We start from the raw sequence: 18,380 nt of genomic DNA, 5'->3' as shown, positions 1-18,380 counted from the left end.
CTAGGTTGAGGTTGCCACGTAGGGACCAACACTACACAATCACTTTGAAACATGCTGAGGGGACAGGGGGCTTGACACTGTTAAGTGCCTGGGTACTTAGAGGAGGAGCCCCCTGTCCTCTCAGGATTGCTGTGCATGTTATCTGTAGTTGTGTGACCTCGCTGGCTTTCACCCACTGCCTTCCATCTAGGTGCAGCACCCAGCACAGGTGAATTCGATGTCAGGCTTGATAGAGAGACAAACAGCCTTGTTAAGTGGTGAGATCATCGTCCTCTTGAGGCATCCAAGAGGATATGGCGTTGTCACCTGTCAGAGATGTGAGGCGCGGTCGGAGACTCAGGTCTGGACTGCTCTTGGGGCATTTTTCTGAGCTCCCTAGGGTTGAGGCAGGCCATGGCTTCCAGCCGGACCAAACCCACCTGGCTCCCGCACCGAGCGGAGACTTGGCTCCAAGTTTCCCTCTGCGGAGCCCCCGCCCGCGGAGGCGGCACCGGGTCGCACGCCTGGGCCCTGTCGGGGGCCACGGCCGGCTTCCGCGTACGTACCTCGTACCTCGGGGAGCTCTGGGCCGCGAGCCGCCGCCAAATGGCTCTTGACAAAAAAATCCCTTGACCACCAAGGCCAGCCTCTTCCTGAAAGCCCCGCTCGCGGCGATACAGGAAGTGGCAGGGAGCGAGCGCCCTGCGCGGCGGCGGAGTCCGCACTCGGCGCGGGGCTGGCGACGGCGCCCCCGGCCCCTCCTAGGGCAGCCGCAGCGCCATGCGGGCTCCCGGGGCTCTGCGGTCCACGCCGCGCGCCTGAGCCCCGCGGAGCAGAGACCCGAGCGGCCGGCGGCATGATCCGACGGGCAGGGGCGCCAGCGCGCGGGGACCCCGCGGGGTAAGTCGGCGCCGGAGTCCCCTCCCGTGGCTGCACGCCCCGGTCTCCCGGCGCTCGGGGCGGGTCCCCCGGCTTCTGGACCCCGGGGAAGAGGACGGTCAGGCTGAATGCAAGCCGGGTCCAGCCGCGGCCAGGGCGGGACCCGGGCTCTGCGGGGGTGGGGGCGCCCTGGGAACTCTTCAGTGATCTAGGAGTTGGAGAAACTTTTGAACACCGACTCCGCTCTTTGGAAAACCAGCGCACACTTTCCGCGGCTGGGCGGTGGGGTTTCGAGGGACAGCGTCTCTACCTGTCAGAGCCCGGTGTCTGTGTAGACGCAGCTGTCTCCTCTGGTTCCTTCCTGGCTTGAACTTTGGTTGGTTGCAGCTAGGGCTCGGACCCGCTGACCTACAGCACTGCCTGCGCCCAAGGCTCTGCCGGGCGTGGGGTGGGGAACCCGATGATCCCAGACCCCAACAGCTGACCCCCACCTCTGGGCGAAGTCCCATCAGGGTCCCCTCCCCCATTCCATTGAGGGAGGGCCTGGCTGTGGACCGTGACCTTTGACCGGCCTTTGCCCAGCCTGGTGCTCTGAGAGGGTCCAGGGTACACAGCCTTGCGTGGTCCCTGGGAGAGGATGCAGTTTGGAGGGCATAAAGCGGTAGAAGCCAGCTTCCTTAAGGGAAGTGTCCAGTTTTCTGTCCTTTCCAGTTCCCAGCACTCAAGCTCCTCAGCGCTTTGCCCTGTGAACCCTTCCCTGGTTTTGGGGTGTGAAAGTCGTGGGTCTGTTTCATGAGCCATGCTCTGTCGCTGCCTGGCCCAGCTATGTGACCTGGTCTCTGCCCTGTAAACAGGAGAGTTGGGCTAATCGCTGGGCTGATCCTTGGGCAGATCTTGTGCAGCCTCCAGACTGGAGTGGGGCACTGGGAGCGGCTTGGAGGGACCCTCCAGACACCTCTCTCCACCCTCTCTAACTTTCCATTGCAGCCTCAGCTGGAAACTGGAGGCTGGATGCTTTTCCTTGGAACTGATCTCCTCAGAGACAAATGCCATCCCATAGGAGGAAGTGGGAATTCCCAGGGGGAGGGGACCTCCAGGCTAAATTTGCAGGGCATAGCAGGCAAGGAGGGGTTCTCCGGAAGGAAGGGAAGGTGAGAGAGGCTGGGCCCTGACCTCACCAGCTTCCCATTTTCCCCAGGAATGACCCAGCCTGACCTACCCTTCCTCTTACCCTCCTTTGTTCACTACTGAACCAGTTATTTAATCACTCTGCACCTTAGTTTACTTACCTATAAAATGAGACTCAGTAATAGTAACTCCACCTTATAAGTTGTATTAAGGATTAAATTTGTAGAAAGACTTCCGCATCTTACCCTGGGGAACCCCTTAATAGTTATTATAACCTTTGTCATCCTTTGTTGGGTGTGACCCCTCCTTTTGTCCAGCCGTCACTTTGGACAAGTAAGGGGACGCTGCCTGTCAGTACACTGGGGCTCCTTCCTGGGATTGTTCTGTGGGCTGGATGCGTCAGAGGTAGCTGTCACAGGTGGCACAGGAGTAATGCACCATCTCCGGCCTGGTACATCCTAAGCACTCTGTGAGTCTCGCTTTGCTGCTTAAACACTGCAGGGTTTTAGAGTCCCTTTGGGGTTGGACAGGTTGTAGTGAGCATCTCCTTCCTGGGGTGCACGTGCAAGGTGTTGCAAGGCCCAGACTCTTCTTGCCTTCCCATGCCCCGAACCACCCCTAGGCCCTCAAAGCACCCAGGCTGGGTCCTGAGTGTGAAGTGTGTTTATTGCCCTGTGGTTCCAGAGCCTCTTCCTTTCTGTCTTGCAGCTCAGAGCTAGGAAGTGCCTCTTACGTGCCCCAAGGGGCCAGGACGGTGTCCCTGGAGTGTTGGCCCTGGAGTGGGCAGCTGAGGCTCTTGACAGCCAAGCCTGTTTCTTGTTGGCTGGGGAGAGAGAAAATGTGGACAGGCTGCCTCATATACTGGGCACCAGTGCCTTTTCTCCCATGCTTCAGGACTGCACATCCACCAACCAGTGGTCTGTCCTGTGGGACACGGGGGCCCAGCATTATAGCAAGGCCCTGCCTCCTTGCAGCTGAGGCACTCCTGGAGAAGAGACAGAGATGAGGTAGGAGGTGTCGGGAACCCAGAGAGCACTCGGGACAGGTGATTGAAGGAGGTCCCTGTGAGGAAAGGGCATTTGTCAGAGGCTAGAAGGATGTGGGGAAGCAAAAGGAAGTTGGGGGAGATGGGGTTGGCTGTAGAAGCTGCAAGGCTGGGGAGATGGGATGCAGACCATGGCTGGAAAGGTTTTGGTGACTGCACCGAGCTGGCCAGTGCCACCCACAGGAGGCATCTGCATTTGCACAGAAGCGGGACAGGTAGTAGGTGGGCAGAGATAGAAGCAGATACCTGCGGGAGCCCCTGCAGTGGCAGAGGAGGCAGAGGGGAGAGCCGTACGATCAGCTGACAGACTGGAGAGGTGAACTGGAGAGAAGCAGGGTGAGACTGACTCCAGGGAGGCTGAGACCAAGGGGCCAGTGCTTCAGAGGACAGGTGCCAAGCTGCGCAGAGGAGTCATCTGAGAACTCCGTCTCCTCCTGCCCACTTGAGCTGTCGCTTCCAGATCTGGGGGTGCTGGCAGGCAGCCCATCTGCGCACCACATGAGCAGACCCAGTGTGTTTTCATAGGTTTGCTGCACTGAGGACTTGCTTATAATTTTGTTTGAAAGAGAATTCCACTCCTGGAACAATTTAACAAAGAAAACAGAGACCTAGAAAGGAAAAGTGTGGACCTCTAGTCACCTTAGCTTGGGGGTCCTGCCAAAAGCCCTTGACAGGAGCCCCTCAACCACTCCAGGCTCCAGACCAGGAGTTGGGGCGCCCTTCCAGGGATGGATTCAGGGCGCGAGTTCACAGCTGCAGCTGTACCCTTGACCTGGACTCCTGTGCTTTCCAGAGCTGATGCTCCGAGGTGGTCCTGGCTGTCACTCAGCCTGGACACCCAGCTTCCTCTACCCCCAACAAAGATTCTGGCCACAACAGTGAGGGTTCCCTCTCCAGTGCCAGCACAAACCTGTGCTCCCAGGCCTTAAGAAGTCCCAGTACCTCCCCTGAGAGGCAGCTGGGGATGTGGGGGACTGGAGGAGTCTCAGCACCTTTACCCCCTCTGCCTCTGTCTCTCCTGAGCCTCACTCCCATGCCCCACTTGATGGTCGCCTGTCCTCGACCTGGGTCCCTGTTCAATGGTCACTAAGCCCCTATATTTTAACCCAAAATATAGAAATCAGAATGGAATCCCACCAGGAATTGGTCTCTCCCAGCTGTTTGAGGGAGGCCATCCGGGCCTCTGTGTGAAAGGATTCTCAGCTGACTGCAGTGCCGCCCAGCCATAGGGCCTGGGCAGAGACAAGTGACAAATAAGTGACAATCATAGCTCCTTCCCCCTGGAACTTTCCACCATTCCTCTTGTCACAGTGAGTGAGTCATCTCCTCACTTTGTCTCACCTAGACAGTGACAAACAAGCAGGCAGTAATGGGGAAGGGAAGGAGAGGACCAGGCATGTTAGGGGCTGCACGTAGAACCCCACCTTTGGGGTCCCCTGGCTACTCTAGGGACTTAGGGGAACTTCTGTACCCAAAAAGAGTCCCAGTGTGAAGGCACTGACCCAGAAAAGCCCCTTAACTTCCTGTCTGCCCCTTACTAGGTGCCCCCCATGAGGAGGTTCCTCTTAGAAGGGAGTGGGGACCATGAGTCATCGTGCTTTGGGTAGTTATTAGTGCCAATCTGATGACAATGCTAGAACTTCCGATGGACGAAACTGTTACCCCGAACGTGCTGTTGATGCTGAGACCCAGGAAGTTGCACGTGCTCCTGCCCAAGAGTGTGGCTCAAGAGAAAAGCACAACTGTCATGAATTTTCTAGTGTTGATCCAGCCCTGCCGCCCTAGAAGGTGCCTCTTGGTGACATGGTTCTTCTGACAGGGATAGAGTTGGGGGCCTCTCAGGCCTGGGCCCTTACTAAAAGAGACAGAAGTCTTCTTCTTAGGCTGTGTGTCCTCTGCAGTCCCTGGTCACCCTGAGCCGCATGCTGTTCTGTTAAGGAAGCCCTGTCATTTTGCCCCTTCCCACCCTGCAGAGAGCAACCACAGCTTCTCCTTTGCTGTCCTCCCCACAGGCAGAACTTGTCACACACCTCTGCTGGTGGAGGTCCTCTGGGCCTGGGCTCTATCCGCTCTCTTTTCTAGGGGTTGGGGGATGTGGAGGGGAGGTATTGGGGAGAGATTCGGGGCCCTGCCTGCGCGGGGCGAGTACTGACCACTGAGCTACATCCCCTGCCCTTTTGGTTTCTATTTTGAGACAGTTTTATGCTAAATTGCCCAGACTGGCCTGGAGCTTGTGATCCTCCTGTGTTAGCCTTCCCAGTAGCTGAGCTTGTAGGAGTGTACCACTGACTGAGCCCTGAGGGACAGGTGCCTACAAAGGACGGCACCCCATTTCTACTCACTGAGATTCCTTTTTTTTTACATGAATCAGTTTTGCTTTGTTTTTTACCTAGCAGCTTTAGAGAAACCAAAACCTCTTTAATAGCATGCCTTTCTGGTTAGATTAGGCGCTTGCACCAAGAGGAGCCAGGCCTTTTATTTTCATATACTGTGTCCTGAGCATAGCTGTCACTCAGCAAATGCTTGGGGGGTACGAAGCTGAAGAAGATTCTAAAGATCTCTGAGCAGGCTTCTCCTTCGTGTCTGAGGCAGCCAAACTTTGGGGAGTACTTGGACAGATCCCCCAGTGGAGGTAGCCCCGGATGGAGGTGGAGAGCCCAGTGACTCCCTTCCGCATCAGCCTTTGACGCCCCCAAGGCTAGCACGCCTCCCCCAGTGTGAGTGGGGACCCTGCTTAGCCTTCTGTCCCCAGAAGTCTTCCCAGCTGTGCCCCCTGTGCTTCTTGGAGAGAGCCTGGGAGGAGGAGCAGTGGTTTGGAATTGTGACTGGAGATTGTGTCCCCAGCCAGAGGGAGTCACATAAGCTGGATCTGCAGCTAATAGAGACCTTGCCTGGCTGGAGCAGCAGGGCCCAATGCAGGTTTGTAGGTACATGTGTGAGTGTGTGCACATGTGTGTGTGAGTGTGCACGTGCACACACGCACACACCAGGGCCACCTCACTGTCCTTTTCTGAGCAGAACTGGCCTCTCTTGATTTGGAAGATACATAAGTCCTGCATGTAGCAGGACATCAGCAGGGCTGGGAGGTTCTGTGGGGTCCTGCTGGTCTTGGGGATTCTTTGTCCAGAAAGCAAGGATCCCCGGCTTTTGACCTCACTGTCCCCCGTGAGAAGGGAGCTCGAGGCCCGACCTCTGTTGCTCCTCTGGATTCCTGGCACACAGGCAGCAGAAGCGGGACCCTCGGGCAGTGTCGGGGTTCAGGGTGGAAGCGTGAGCTGCAGACCAGGCCCCACTTCTTCCTGCTGGCTGAGTGGACACAGCCTGTGCAGGTGCGTTTTCCTAGGAAATGGAGACCCGGAAAAGAGCGCTCTGGGTCGCAGCCTGGGAGGAAATGCTTTTTCACTGCAGTGGTGGTGCGGGCAATATTTTAGAAAAAACCCTTGGTTTGGGGCACTTAGGGTCAAAGCCACTGCTTCCTGGGTGTATGGTGAAGGCTTCCCTCAGGCAGGAGCCATCAGGCTGACTGGTGCTTCCTGAGCGTGGTCCCCTGTGGGGCTGTGGAGGTGGCAGACCACCATCGGGAGACTAAAGGTATGGTCCCACGAAGGCCACCCTGTTGTGGTTGGAGAAGGATGGAAGGAGGTGGGTGCTCAGGCTGAGGGAAGGAGCCAGCCAGGCTGCAGCCTCTCACTGGCTCTCTCACGGCCACATAGGCGTTCCTGTGCAGGAAGGGTGACAGTGACGCTGGGTACCTCCCACCTCCACAGTGTGACCCAGTGAGATCAAGCACGCCCTTGGACGAGAGCAGAGGGCTGGTGGCTGTGCAGGAGTCCAGCCCTCAGCCTGGTGTCCTCCAGGCAGCAGGGAGGGCCTTACAGACCCCATGTCTGTGTGGCGGTCACAGCTTTGGCATTTTAGGGAAGCGTCAGAAGCACTGTGATCTCTGCTCAGGCGCAGCTCCCTTGGGGGACTCCAGCAGGAAAGGGGCTGCCTCAAGCAAGGCACAATCGGCACTTGGCCTGGAGCGCTGAATGTGGCCACAGAACCCTTCATCCTGTCTTGCTAACGACCCCCAGGGAACCTGTTTGCCTTTGACAGAACGACCCAGCTGGCTAGAAAATAGTGGCTCCTTGTTCGGAGAAGTGGCCAGGAAGAGACTGTGGCCAAGACTTGTTCGTATTTGTGGCAGTGGCGCTCACTGAGGCCGAGTCACAGGGGTGATGCGCCGGCTGCTGGAGCAGGGCTGGCAGCCTCTCGCCTGGGGACCGGGGCCTGTGACATGGCCCTGAGCCTGGGAGGGAGAGAGGTAGGAGTGGGGACATGAGGGCCCTCGGGCAGGGCAGCTCCCCCTGGGAAGGCGATCTCCATCCTACTAGTTGCTGTGGAATCTGTAGCAAAGCCAATAACTTTTTATTTCCTAAGTTAGGAGATGACAATCAACAGCAGGTGCCCAAGACAGAAATGGGAGCCTTTTTTCTGAAAGACTGGCAGGCGAGGAGCATGGGACAACTGGAAGGAAGGTGGGGCAGCACAAGGGGCAGCAGACGAGCCCACCCATCTTCTGCGCGCCCCCCAGGGATCACTCATTGAGCATGCTCTTCACCTTCCCAGGACAGGGTTTTGAAACAGGGACTTTGCATCTGAATTCACAGTCTGATGGTCTCAGACTGTAGGCCAAGCTGTGAAGAAAGAATTCACTGAGACCTCTTTCCCCAGTCTCCAAGTCCTGTGGGCTTAACTTAGTCAGTGTCAGGAGGGATTATGTACATTTCCCTAGGATGTCACAGCCAAAGCAAGGACTTAGCCTTGGTTGATGGCACTTGATGGCACCGATTATGCTTGCACTTTTCTGTTGTGGACATTATTGACAGAACAACCATCTCATATATATGCAGGCATTCATCTTTCAGTGAATCCTTTATACATCCTTACCCATCCTGCTGCCCTTCTAGACATACATTCCCCTCTTCATATATTCACCACCCATCTATCCACCCATCCATCTGTCCATCCATTCACCTACACCCCCACATACTTCCTTCCATCCATTCATGCATTCAGCATCCATCCACCTGTCCATCCATCCATCATCCACCCATCCATCCATCCACTCATCATCCATCCATCCACCGACACCCTCTACATACATCTGGCCATTCATTCATGCGTTTAGCATCCATCTATCTGTCCATCCATCCATATTTATCCATCTATCCACTCATCATCTATCCATCCATCCATCCACCTACACCTCCTACATACATACTTCCATCATCCATGCATTCAGCATCCATCCATCCATCCATCAACATCCGTCCATCCACATACATCTTTTCATTCATGCATGCATATGGCATCCATTCATCCATTCATCCATCCATCCATCCTTCCACCCTTCCACTTACTGAACATTTAAATAATGAGGGGTTTCCAGCTTATCTATGATTCTTCCTTAGTTACTTTTGTCGTTGCTGAGACAAAATATCCAGTACCCAGAGTCAAAGGGGAAATGGTTTTTTTGGCTCACAGTTTGTAGAGGTTTCAGTCCATAATCAGCTGGCTCCAAGGCAGTGTAGCAACACAGACCAGAAGTAGTTCATGGTGGGCAGAAGGTAGCAAAGCAACAAGAGACAAAATAAGCCTCTTTAGTCCCTTATACTGTATTCAGGATGCTGAGACTAGGGAAATGCCAAACCAACCAGCGAACTGATTTAGTAATCCCCTACCATTAATCCTAGCATTGCACCATGAATTATTCATATATTCTTAATTCTGCCACCCCTAAAAAAGCCCCACAGCTAATAGCATGAGGCTTCGGAAGGATGTCTAGATCCAAGCCATAACATCTACTAATGAAAACAAGTTACATGTAAGCACAATGAAAGTCTAGGAAACGGTGTGCAAAGTGTCAAGATTATCCTTGGCTATGATGAGCCGGATGGACTCCCTGGCTGAGGCGGCATTTAGATCGGGTTTTGTAGAACAAGTAGGATTTCAGCCACTGAAATTGGGCCCTACCAATTTCAGGATATTCAGGTAGGGAACAGCCCTGGGTGGGACATCAGGGCAGGCCGAGTGTACAGAGCCCTGGCGAGCCTGATGTGGCGGAGAAATGCTGCTGTACGTGAGGGGTGTAGGAAAGGGGTCCCACTCAGCTGCATGAGAAGACTTTGACTTTTATTTATCAGAGCGCTGAAGACCACAGGCCTGGCCCTCGACTTAGTAGCTCTGAGACTAAGACCAAGTGCCACATGTTGCCTTTGAATTGCCACACTACCTTCCCCCACACCCCTGCCTTCTGATCATGGGGTGACGACACTGGGAGGGCGACAGTGACACTCCCAGGGAGTTGTAAATACAAATAACAATAGAAAGTCTGGGTCTTTAGAAGCAATACTACCATCTGGAGCCCTTTTTAGAAGCAGGGTGGGTGACAAGCTGCCCCCACCTTTTAAATCGAGCTGTGGGTTGGTTTCCCGGGCTGCTGTAACAACGGGTCACAAACGAGGCTGCTTAAAGCAAACTGGTTCTCGCAGCTCAGGGGCAGAAGGCTGCGCTCCGAGCCTGTTCCAGGTCCTTCCTGCCTGTCTTGGCCCCACTGCTGGGTTTGTAGCTGTATGCCTCTCCTCTCGGTCTCTGTGGTCGCCTGGTCGCCTGGCCGGCTTCTCCTTTGTGCCTGTCTCGTCCTCTTCTTATTTGGGCAACAGTGAGATCAGGTTTAGGGCCAGCCTTGCTCTATCATGATCGCTGCTGAACTACTTGGACCCACAAGGACCCTATTTTCAAGTAAGGTCACATTCTGAGGTCTGAGAAGTTAGAACAGTTTGGGGGACACAATCCTACCTATGAATTATAACTGACGTAGAGTAGACTTCTTTGTCGCAGTGGGCCTTACTGTGCATTCTGACAAAGGTAGCCAGTCATTACCCACCTCACTCGTCAAGCTGTGGATCAGCTCCCTGCCCCCGTTCCCAGGGTGCTGCTGATACTGCACCAGGTTTCAACAGCAGGACAGAGAAGCGGCTCGCTGCATGGCCCTCCAAGGAAGAGCGCACAGCTCTGTGTTGTGGGCTGGGTGTGCACCATGAGGCCTGCCCTTCCTCCCCCTAAGGAGGGTGGGCATTGTGGCTCAGTGTGACTGTATGGTCATGTGGGTTTGAGAGGTGGAACAGTGTAAGCAGGGCTCCTGTTCAGTCCTGGCCTCAGTTTCCTCATCTGTAAAGTGGGGGAGTTCATAGTCATGTCTAACTCACTGAGTCCTGGCTGTGCAGCATGAGTTAAACCACATGAAGAGCTGGAAGAGTCAGATGTTTAGAAGATGTTCTGCAAATGTCAACTATTCTCCGTGGTCTTCCCAGACTCTGCAGTTTATAGTGTCTCTTGTGGACCATGGGTCATGTCCACAACTGGGAACAGGGAGGCCAGGGCCCTGTCCAGTCTGGCTCCCTGCCCTCTCTCATCACTGCCTCCCCCATGACTATGTGGAGGCTCAGTGCCACTGTGTGCCAGCCCCAGTGGTGGCAGTGGGTGACTTGAAGGCCCACGCAGCTCCACTGGGTCTCATGATCAGCTCTGCCATGAGGAGGGAGGCCCAGATGAGCACCTCTTTGGAGGCCCTCACATTTGGGGTCTGGTGGAGGCCCCCCTGCAGCTGCCACCAATGCCCTTCGCCCCTTCCCTCTCCACCCCTCTGCCTCTGACAGGAGTGAGGTGGCAGTGGTGGCCTCAGCGCTGAAGGTGGTAGTGAGCTGACACCTGGCCTGTCTCTGGGGAGCAGTGGGGTACAGGCCCTGAGGTCCCCCATGGCTGAGGAGGAGCCACACTCCGAGAACAGGGCTCATATCCAGATTGGCTTCCAGCTCCACAAGGGCACATTTCCAGGTGTTTAAAGATTCTGGCTTGCTAATCTGCCTCACAGCTAACCCCCAAATCAGTACTCACAGCACTTTCAAAGCCCCCCAAGGATCTGCACAGCGCTGTGGAGGTCTGTGTCACCACCAGGCCAGAGCAGCCTCGCTCAGCCCACCACCTCCGCTCCCTTCCTGCAAACACATGGCCGTCAGGGTCTGCTTTGGGCTGTGGTTTTTGCCTGTTTGTGCTTTTTCTTGGTGACTTCACTGCTTCAGGTAAACCCATGTGAAGTGTCTGCAGAGTCGTCTAGAGCTCTGAGTACAAGACGGCCATGACAGACTTGCGCAGGTCAGGCAGGAGTTAGGGCGCTGCAGCCAGGGTCCAGTGTGGGTGAATCGTGCAGTGATTCTCAGTGAAATCTCTTTGGACAGAAGCACCTGGAGAACATGGAGATGGGTGACCGATGACCCAGAGGCTCAGGGCAGCCCATCCTGTGTTCCCTGCCAAGCAGTGAGTGGTTCTATATTCACTAATTTAGAACTCCCTGAGGCCTCCCTACCTCAAATAATGACATCTGTATGTCAGTCTTGTGCAGAAATCTACCCAGTCCCCACCCGTTGCCTCTGGGCTCAGAAAGCCTTCCTTATCTCTAGACTCCCTGGAAAACATCCAGGTCTTGGGTTGCACTCTGTCCCTCTGGTCTTGGTCTTTTCTCAGTGAAGTTCAGGTGTCTGAGGACAGTGGTCCATGCCAGTATTTCCTATTCTGTGGTCCTAATAGAAAAATTCCTTGCAGGGAGGGTTCATGAGTGGACTGCCAAAGGCAAATAAAGAGCAAGAGTTCTTGCCTCAGATGGGACTGGATGAAGCCGCTGAGGTGTGCCGGTCCTTTGTTTACTTCAGGCTGCTGTGCTGGGGGCTGTTTTCTCATTTCCTTATTTTCAGGCCTGAGGCTAGGCTAATAACAGAGTGACCTGATGAAGCCCCCAGCAATACGAGGCAAAGCCCTAGACTCCTGTGCTGACCCCTGGGGCCCTGAGGCTGCTGCCCCTGCACACCCAGGGCTGCTTGGGTCCTAGAGGGGCTTCTGTTGCCTCTTCCCAGTCTTGTGCAAATGACCCTGTGGAGAGCTTAGAGGTGCAAGGCTGCCTGCCAGCCCTTTCTCTCAGCACTTGCCGCCAAAGTCCCTGTTCTGGAGTCTCTAGAGGTGCTTTGTACCTGGGGGAGGGGTGCAATGAGCCCACTGTGTGTGGGACATCCCCTGTGGCCCCCCAGATCGCTACTTCCCCCAAGTCAGTTAGGCAAGGTCTTGGTCAGCTCAGGCTGCTCTAACAAAATACTACTGACTGGGCAGCTTGGGAAGAGTAGAACTTTATTTCTCACAGCTTTAGGGGCCGGGAAGTCCCAGATAGCAGTGCCAGCAGGCTCTGGGGAGGGCCCATTTCCAGTTCACAAAAAAGGGCACCTTGAGCATGTCCTCACAGGGCAGACAGAGTGAGGCGCTCTGGGGGACTCTTTGCCAGGGCATAAATCTCATTCGTGGGGCTGGGGAGATAGCTCAGTAGTCTAAGCGACTGCCTGGCAAGTGCAAGGATGCAATTTGATCCCCAGAACTGCATGCTGTGCTGCTGCGCCAGCCCCTGAAACTAGAGGTAGTGGCGCACGCCTGTAATCCCAGCGCTGGGGAGGCTGAGACAGGAGGATCACTATGAGTCCCACCTGTGTAGTAAGTAAGACCTTGCACCAAATAAATAAGGATTTTTCTTTGCCGGGGGGGCTGTCTCAGGCTGCCATAAGGGCGGGTCTGGTAAGGCATGTGGAGCTGGGGATCGAACCCCGGTATTGTGCGCCTGACTGTGTTTTCGTAAGCAGGTGCTTAAACAACCGAGCTAACTGGTAGGCCCCCTGTACCAAATAAATAAATAAATTTAAAACTGTCATTTATGAGGGCTCCACCGTTGTGGCCTGACTTCCTCTAAAAGCCCCGCTGGCTAGTGCCGTTACCAGAGAGTTAGGTTTGAGCTTGTATGTCTGGGGACCAATATCCAGGTTGTGGCGGCCAGTGTCTTTGGCTCCCTCTGCCTCCCTCCAGAGCTTACCAGCCATGACTTAGTGCCTGCCACGAGGCACTCTTTCACCTGCAGTCCCTCAGGGGCAGAGAAAAAGGTCCATTAATAGATTGTGTGTGTTTGTTTTTGGTGGTACCAGGGATTGAACTCAGTACTTTGTGCTTGCCAGGCAAGCACTTATTCCACTGAGCTATCACCCTGGCTGATCCATTAACAGAGACTAGAACCCTAAAGGTGTTCTAGTCTAAACACCCTAAAGGTGTTCTAGCCTAAAGGCCAGGGCTGCAACCCCCACTTGGCTTTTGGAGGGGTGGGAGGTGGCTCCCAGCCAGGAAATAGCGGCTCTGCAGTCAGCCTGGGGTGTACATGTCACAGCAGGGGAGACAACAGCTGCGGGGGGGGGGGGGGTTGCAGGGTGACTCAGTGTCACCAGGGCCGGATGGAGCATGGCTGCTGCAGGAGTTTCCTGCAGGGTGCAGAACAAGGACCTGCATCCTCCCGATGCAGGCAGCACCTGCAGAAGGGCAGCTGTCCAGAGCCTGCGTGGCTTTCTGAGCCCCCTGCCGGTTTAGTAGAGGGGCTTCACCTGGTCAGTGCACCCTTCGCACCTCCGTGGTCATCTTTACCCTGCCAGAAGCCACATGAAGTAAGTGGAGGCCAATAGCCTTTCTGTTATCTTACTGCTGAGAAGAGAGGGCTAGCGCAGAGGGCGGGCCACTGCCCAAGGTCACACAGCAGCCCTGTAGCAGAGGCTAGAAAACATCCTGCTTTTTCTGGGTAAAGTGTTTTCTGCCCTTCTCAGAGCCACTGAGGGGAGTTGCATCCATCACTGTATAAACCAAGCCTTCGTGAGCCTTGAGATGCCTTAGTCTCTTTTGTCCCTACCACACCCCTACTGGTCAGTCCTGTTATCAGCCTCATTTGTGGGTGTGGAAAGGCCCTCTCAGGGACTACAGGCAGGCAGCTGGCTCCTTTCCCAGAGTGAGTTGTGTCTGCCACGAGCTGTGGTGCCCCGCCCCCACCTCATGGGTGTCTATGGGGTGCTGTCTCCTTTCCTTTTCCCCCCTGGACCCCAGATGATGGGGCAAGCAGCGGGCTGGGTCCCTGTGGTTTGTGTGGCGGCTATGTGCTCTTAGTGCTCCTAGAAGAAGGGTAGCCTGTTGGGACAGAGGACAGCCCCACGTGCTGCCCAGGCCTCAAGCCCCCTTGCTCCGATTTTCCCAGCCTCATCCATCCCTGGGGAGGAGATGGCAGCAGAAGGAAGCGGCATGGGACCGAGGACTCCAGATGCCCAGGTGCACCGAAAGGGCTGAGCCTGGTGTGTGGGGACTCGGATCCATGTGCAAAAACGGGGCTGTGGTGTGCAGCTGGCCCCAGATAGCACACCTGGAGTCCCTGTCTCACAGTGAGAAGAGATGGGCTACAGTGAAGCTAACAGTCAGACTAACCACATTGCAAGTGTGCAGCAGCCCCCTGTGACGAATGGCCACGGCACTGAGCAGTTTAGACGCACGGTGTTCCCATCACTGCAGAGTTCCCTCAGACAGCACCAGCTAGCCTGCAGGCCAGCAAAACCTACCACAGCCCCCACACGGACGTGCAGTTGTCTAGCACCTTTTACTGAAAAGTTTGTCCTTCTCACAGTGTTCTACTGTGACCTTCAGAAATCAAGGGACTGGGCCAGCAAGATAGCGCAGCAGACTTAGCGCCTGCTTAGGCAAGTGCAGGGACCAGGGTTCGATCCCCAGCTGGCCCCACCCCTGGACACACTGAGCTGGCCACCAAGACTGAGCATGGTGGCACGCACCTGTAATCACAGCACTGAGGAGGCTGAAAACAGGAGGATCACTATGAGTCTGAGCTGCATAGTGAGACTCTGTACCAAATGCATTAATAATAATAATAATAATAATAATTTTAAAAAATAAATCAAGGGACTGTGTGTATGTGGGTCTGTTTCTGAACTATTCTGTGCCACTCAGCTATGGGTCTACTCCTGCATAGCACTATGTAGGAATCACTGTACCTTCACTGCAAGTCTTTTTTTTTTTTTTTTTTTTCACTGCAAGTCTTGACATCCTGCAGAGAAAAATGCTACCCCTTCTTCAAGCATGTCTGGTCTGTCTGCAGCCCTTTGCCCTCTGTGTCCTCCTTCGCCACTCCTTTGGGCTCTATTGGGCTCTGATTGGGATTGCACTGATTTTTATAGGTCTGTTTGTGTAGAACTGACACCTTGGTACCATTAAGCCCCCTCCCCCAAGGACAAGCTCCACCCTTCTAGCCCTTTATCCGGGAGTTGTATGTATGATGTTTAATCTTAAAGCTCTAGGGGCCTGGCCTTAGCTCAGTTGTTTAAGTGGTTGCTTCCACAAAGCTGTCAGCCTCAGGTTGCTGTAGTTCGATCCCCACAACACTAGAGCCAGCCAAACCACCCCGAGGGCATTCGGAGAAAAAAAAAAAACAAACCTTAAAGCCCAAGCAGGTTCCAGGAGGATCCTTAATCCCTCTTAGGTGCAGGGATTAAGAACACAGACTCAAGGCTGTCGGGATGCAGAACCCAACTTGGATGTTCTCAGCTTCTCTGTAGCGTAGTTTCATCCACTGTAAAATGAGAGCGATAACTGGATTACCTTCCAGAGTTCCTTTTTATTTTTAAACAGCACTGGGAGTTGAAACTAGGGGCCTCACTCATGCTAGCAGGTGCTCTGCCACTGAGCTACATACCCTTCCCTTTTTGATTCCACTTTGAGACTGGGTCTCCTTAACTTGCCCAGGATGGCCTCAAACTTGCAATCCTCCTGCCTTAGCCTCTTGAGTAGCTAGGATTGCAGGCTCGTGCTACACACCCAGCTAGTGTTCTTTTGAAGGATTAAGATAGTTACCCCATGAAGGCACTTAATACATGGCACATGGCAAACAGCACATTGGAAACATTATTAATTTACTTTGACTGGGTAATATGTTCATAGAATTCAAAATAAAAATATATGAAGAAAACCATAGAGTGAAAAACAAAACTGTTTTCACCTCTAACACCATGCGTTCACTCATAGCCCTGCCACACTACAAGTTTCCTCTGTCTTCCTCCAGAACTTTCTATGAAAATACAATTATTCTTTTTTTTTTTTTTGCACCTGAGAGCATAGTGTACACACTGTTCTGTACTTGGCTTTTGTCCCTTAACCACATACCACAGAACTCTTGCTATATTATTACCCAGAGAGCTTCTTTGTCTCTTTCTTGCTTTTGCACCATCTTCCTTTTATTGACCTGGTCCTAACTGATAGACATTTAGGTTGTTTCCCACAAATCTAAGGGGTACCATTGTCCCTGAGTTCTTTGGCAGGTGTGTAGCAGTATTTGTGAAGATAACTCTCCACGGGGTCATAGGGTGTGTGTGTTTGCAGTTGTGTCAGAGCTTGGCTGAGTAGCCCTCCATGAAGGCTGTCCTCCCTGGTACCCTTGCTGGGTGTGGTAACAGTGCTTTGGGGGAACATTTTTAATGGCTGTGTATTATTTCAGTGTTAATATCAAGTTGAACTCTAAAATTGCTTTCTGAGTAGGGCAGCCATGATTAAATGTCGCCAGTTTCCCACTAACATTTCCTACCCACTCAATTGTTAACTTTTTTTTCTTGACCTCTTATTCTATGTTGGGCCTGAGCACACATCTATAGATATGCCCAACACTGGAAAACAGAATCAGAACATTTGTAGATGTGCCCGCACGGGGACCAGAGCAAGCGCGGGGCCGGGGCTGTCCTTCACCCTTCTGGTTCCATTTCTGCACAGCTGAGCATCTTTATAAAGCTTTGACTTTAAACTATCTCTTGGAGGTGGGACGTAGCAAGAAATTGACCTGCCGTGTATGACCTTAGCCAAATAGGAGAGGAGAGTTCTCTCAACCTGCTTGTGCAGAGCTCAATTTAGCAATACACATGAGGTGTGATTAAAAAAAAAAATAGGGTCTAGGGCCCACCAGATAGCTCAGCGGATTAAAGCACCTGCCGAGGCAGAGCGCAGGGGCCAGGGTTTGATCCCTGTTGTGCTGTGCTTGCTCCACCCCCAGCGTGCGCTGAGACTGCAGTTGAGACTGGACGTGGTGGCACGCGCCTGCAGTCCCAGTGCTTGGGAGGTTGGCAACAGGAGGATCACTAGGAGTGCCATCTGTGTAGTGAGACCCTGTACTAAATATGTAAGAAAAATAGTGTTTAAATTTTTATTAAAAGATTTTATAATATGAGCTATATTGCCAGTTATCCCCCCCAAAATACTCTCCTTCACTTCTGACACATTATTCCCTCATTCTTGCCACTTACTTTTTTCATTTATACCTTTATTGTCAATACATTTGAAAGAAATATTAACTGCTCTAAGGGAGACCCCTGAACAGCACAGGGCATAGGGGAATGGCTCCTGCAGCATCCAAAATCCATGTGTCGTTCTGATTTTCCCAAAACTGAGCTACCAGCAGCCTGCTGCTGACAGGAAGCCTCACTGGTAGCATCCCCAGCCTGGTCCCACACGTTTCGTACTTTCTGAGTGGCACATATCGTACGCCATGAGCGCTCGTCCCACTGAGCCATCTCTCTGGCCTAAGGGGTGAGACTGCTCAGAGAACACCTTTTGCTGTTATGTGGAGTTTACTGCAGAAACAGAAAGCGGTCACCCAGACATGATTAGTGTCACGTGGCATTTTCAACAGCCATGCGCAACACTTGAGCTCACCACAGTAGCAAGAGGTAGGGGTGGTATTATAGTAGCAGAGCAGACAGTTCATCTCACGAAGTTATCATTTCATCTTGCCACTGTGATGAATGTTACCATTATATACATATATCTAAAATGTACCAATATATATGTAGGAGTAATTAAATTTTAAATTTATCATAGGAAAAGATATATTTTACGAATCCCACTAAAAAATTTCATTACGCATATATATATATGTACATTTTAGATATATGTATATAATGATAACATTCATCATAGTGGCAAGATGGAATGATAACTTTGTGAGATGAACTGTATGCTCTGCTACTATAAATAGACATCCAGGAAGACTCTTTCATGAATGCCTTTAGGTGCGCTGCTGTGGCCGCCTCTCTGTCTTGAATCTATTTGGAATGTCCACCTTTCATGGTCATTTTGGCCAAGAAGGAACAAGAAGTCACACAGTGACGGATATTCAGGGAATATCATGAATAAGGATGCGCCATGGTGCTTCTACGAGCTTCCTTTCCTCTGTGCTCGAGAGCTCTGGGCAGCAGCATTCACCTTTATTTTTGATCACACCTCTTAAAGATGCTCATGAAAGAGGACTTATAAAACTACTTGAGAGTAGGAATTTCTGCCGACTTCCGGGATCCCCCAGACCCAGTCCTAGCCCAGGTCTGGTGAGTGTGTGGAGAGCTTCCTGCTACCCTGCGCC

At 53.1% G+C, this 18,380-nt stretch overlaps 1 protein-coding gene across 4 annotated transcripts in view; it reads left to right on the top strand.

The window, feature by feature from the left end:
- Positions 1-293: 293 nt before the first annotated feature.
- Positions 294-18,380, top strand: part of Rin3 (Ras and Rab interactor 3) — a 133,528-nt gene continuing 115,441 nt past the window's right edge. For 3 of the 4 annotated variants that reach the window (XM_023719653.1, XM_023719652.1, XM_012515583.2), the window contains exon 1: positions 294-317. In XM_023719653.1, coding sequence (XP_023575421.1) covers positions 294-317 — 24 coding nt within the window. Of the gene's footprint in view, positions 318-607; positions 880-18,380 lie in introns of those variants that run through there. The other variant, XM_023719651.1, reaches the window with a different exon arrangement.

This window comes from Octodon degus, unplaced genomic scaffold, assembly GCF_000260255.1.
Source record: "Octodon degus isolate 3935 unplaced genomic scaffold, OctDeg1.0 scaffold00070, whole genome shotgun sequence".
NCBI classification, from domain to species: domain Eukaryota; kingdom Metazoa; phylum Chordata; class Mammalia; order Rodentia; family Octodontidae; genus Octodon; species Octodon degus.
This window is presented reverse-complemented; position numbering and strand designations above follow the sequence as displayed.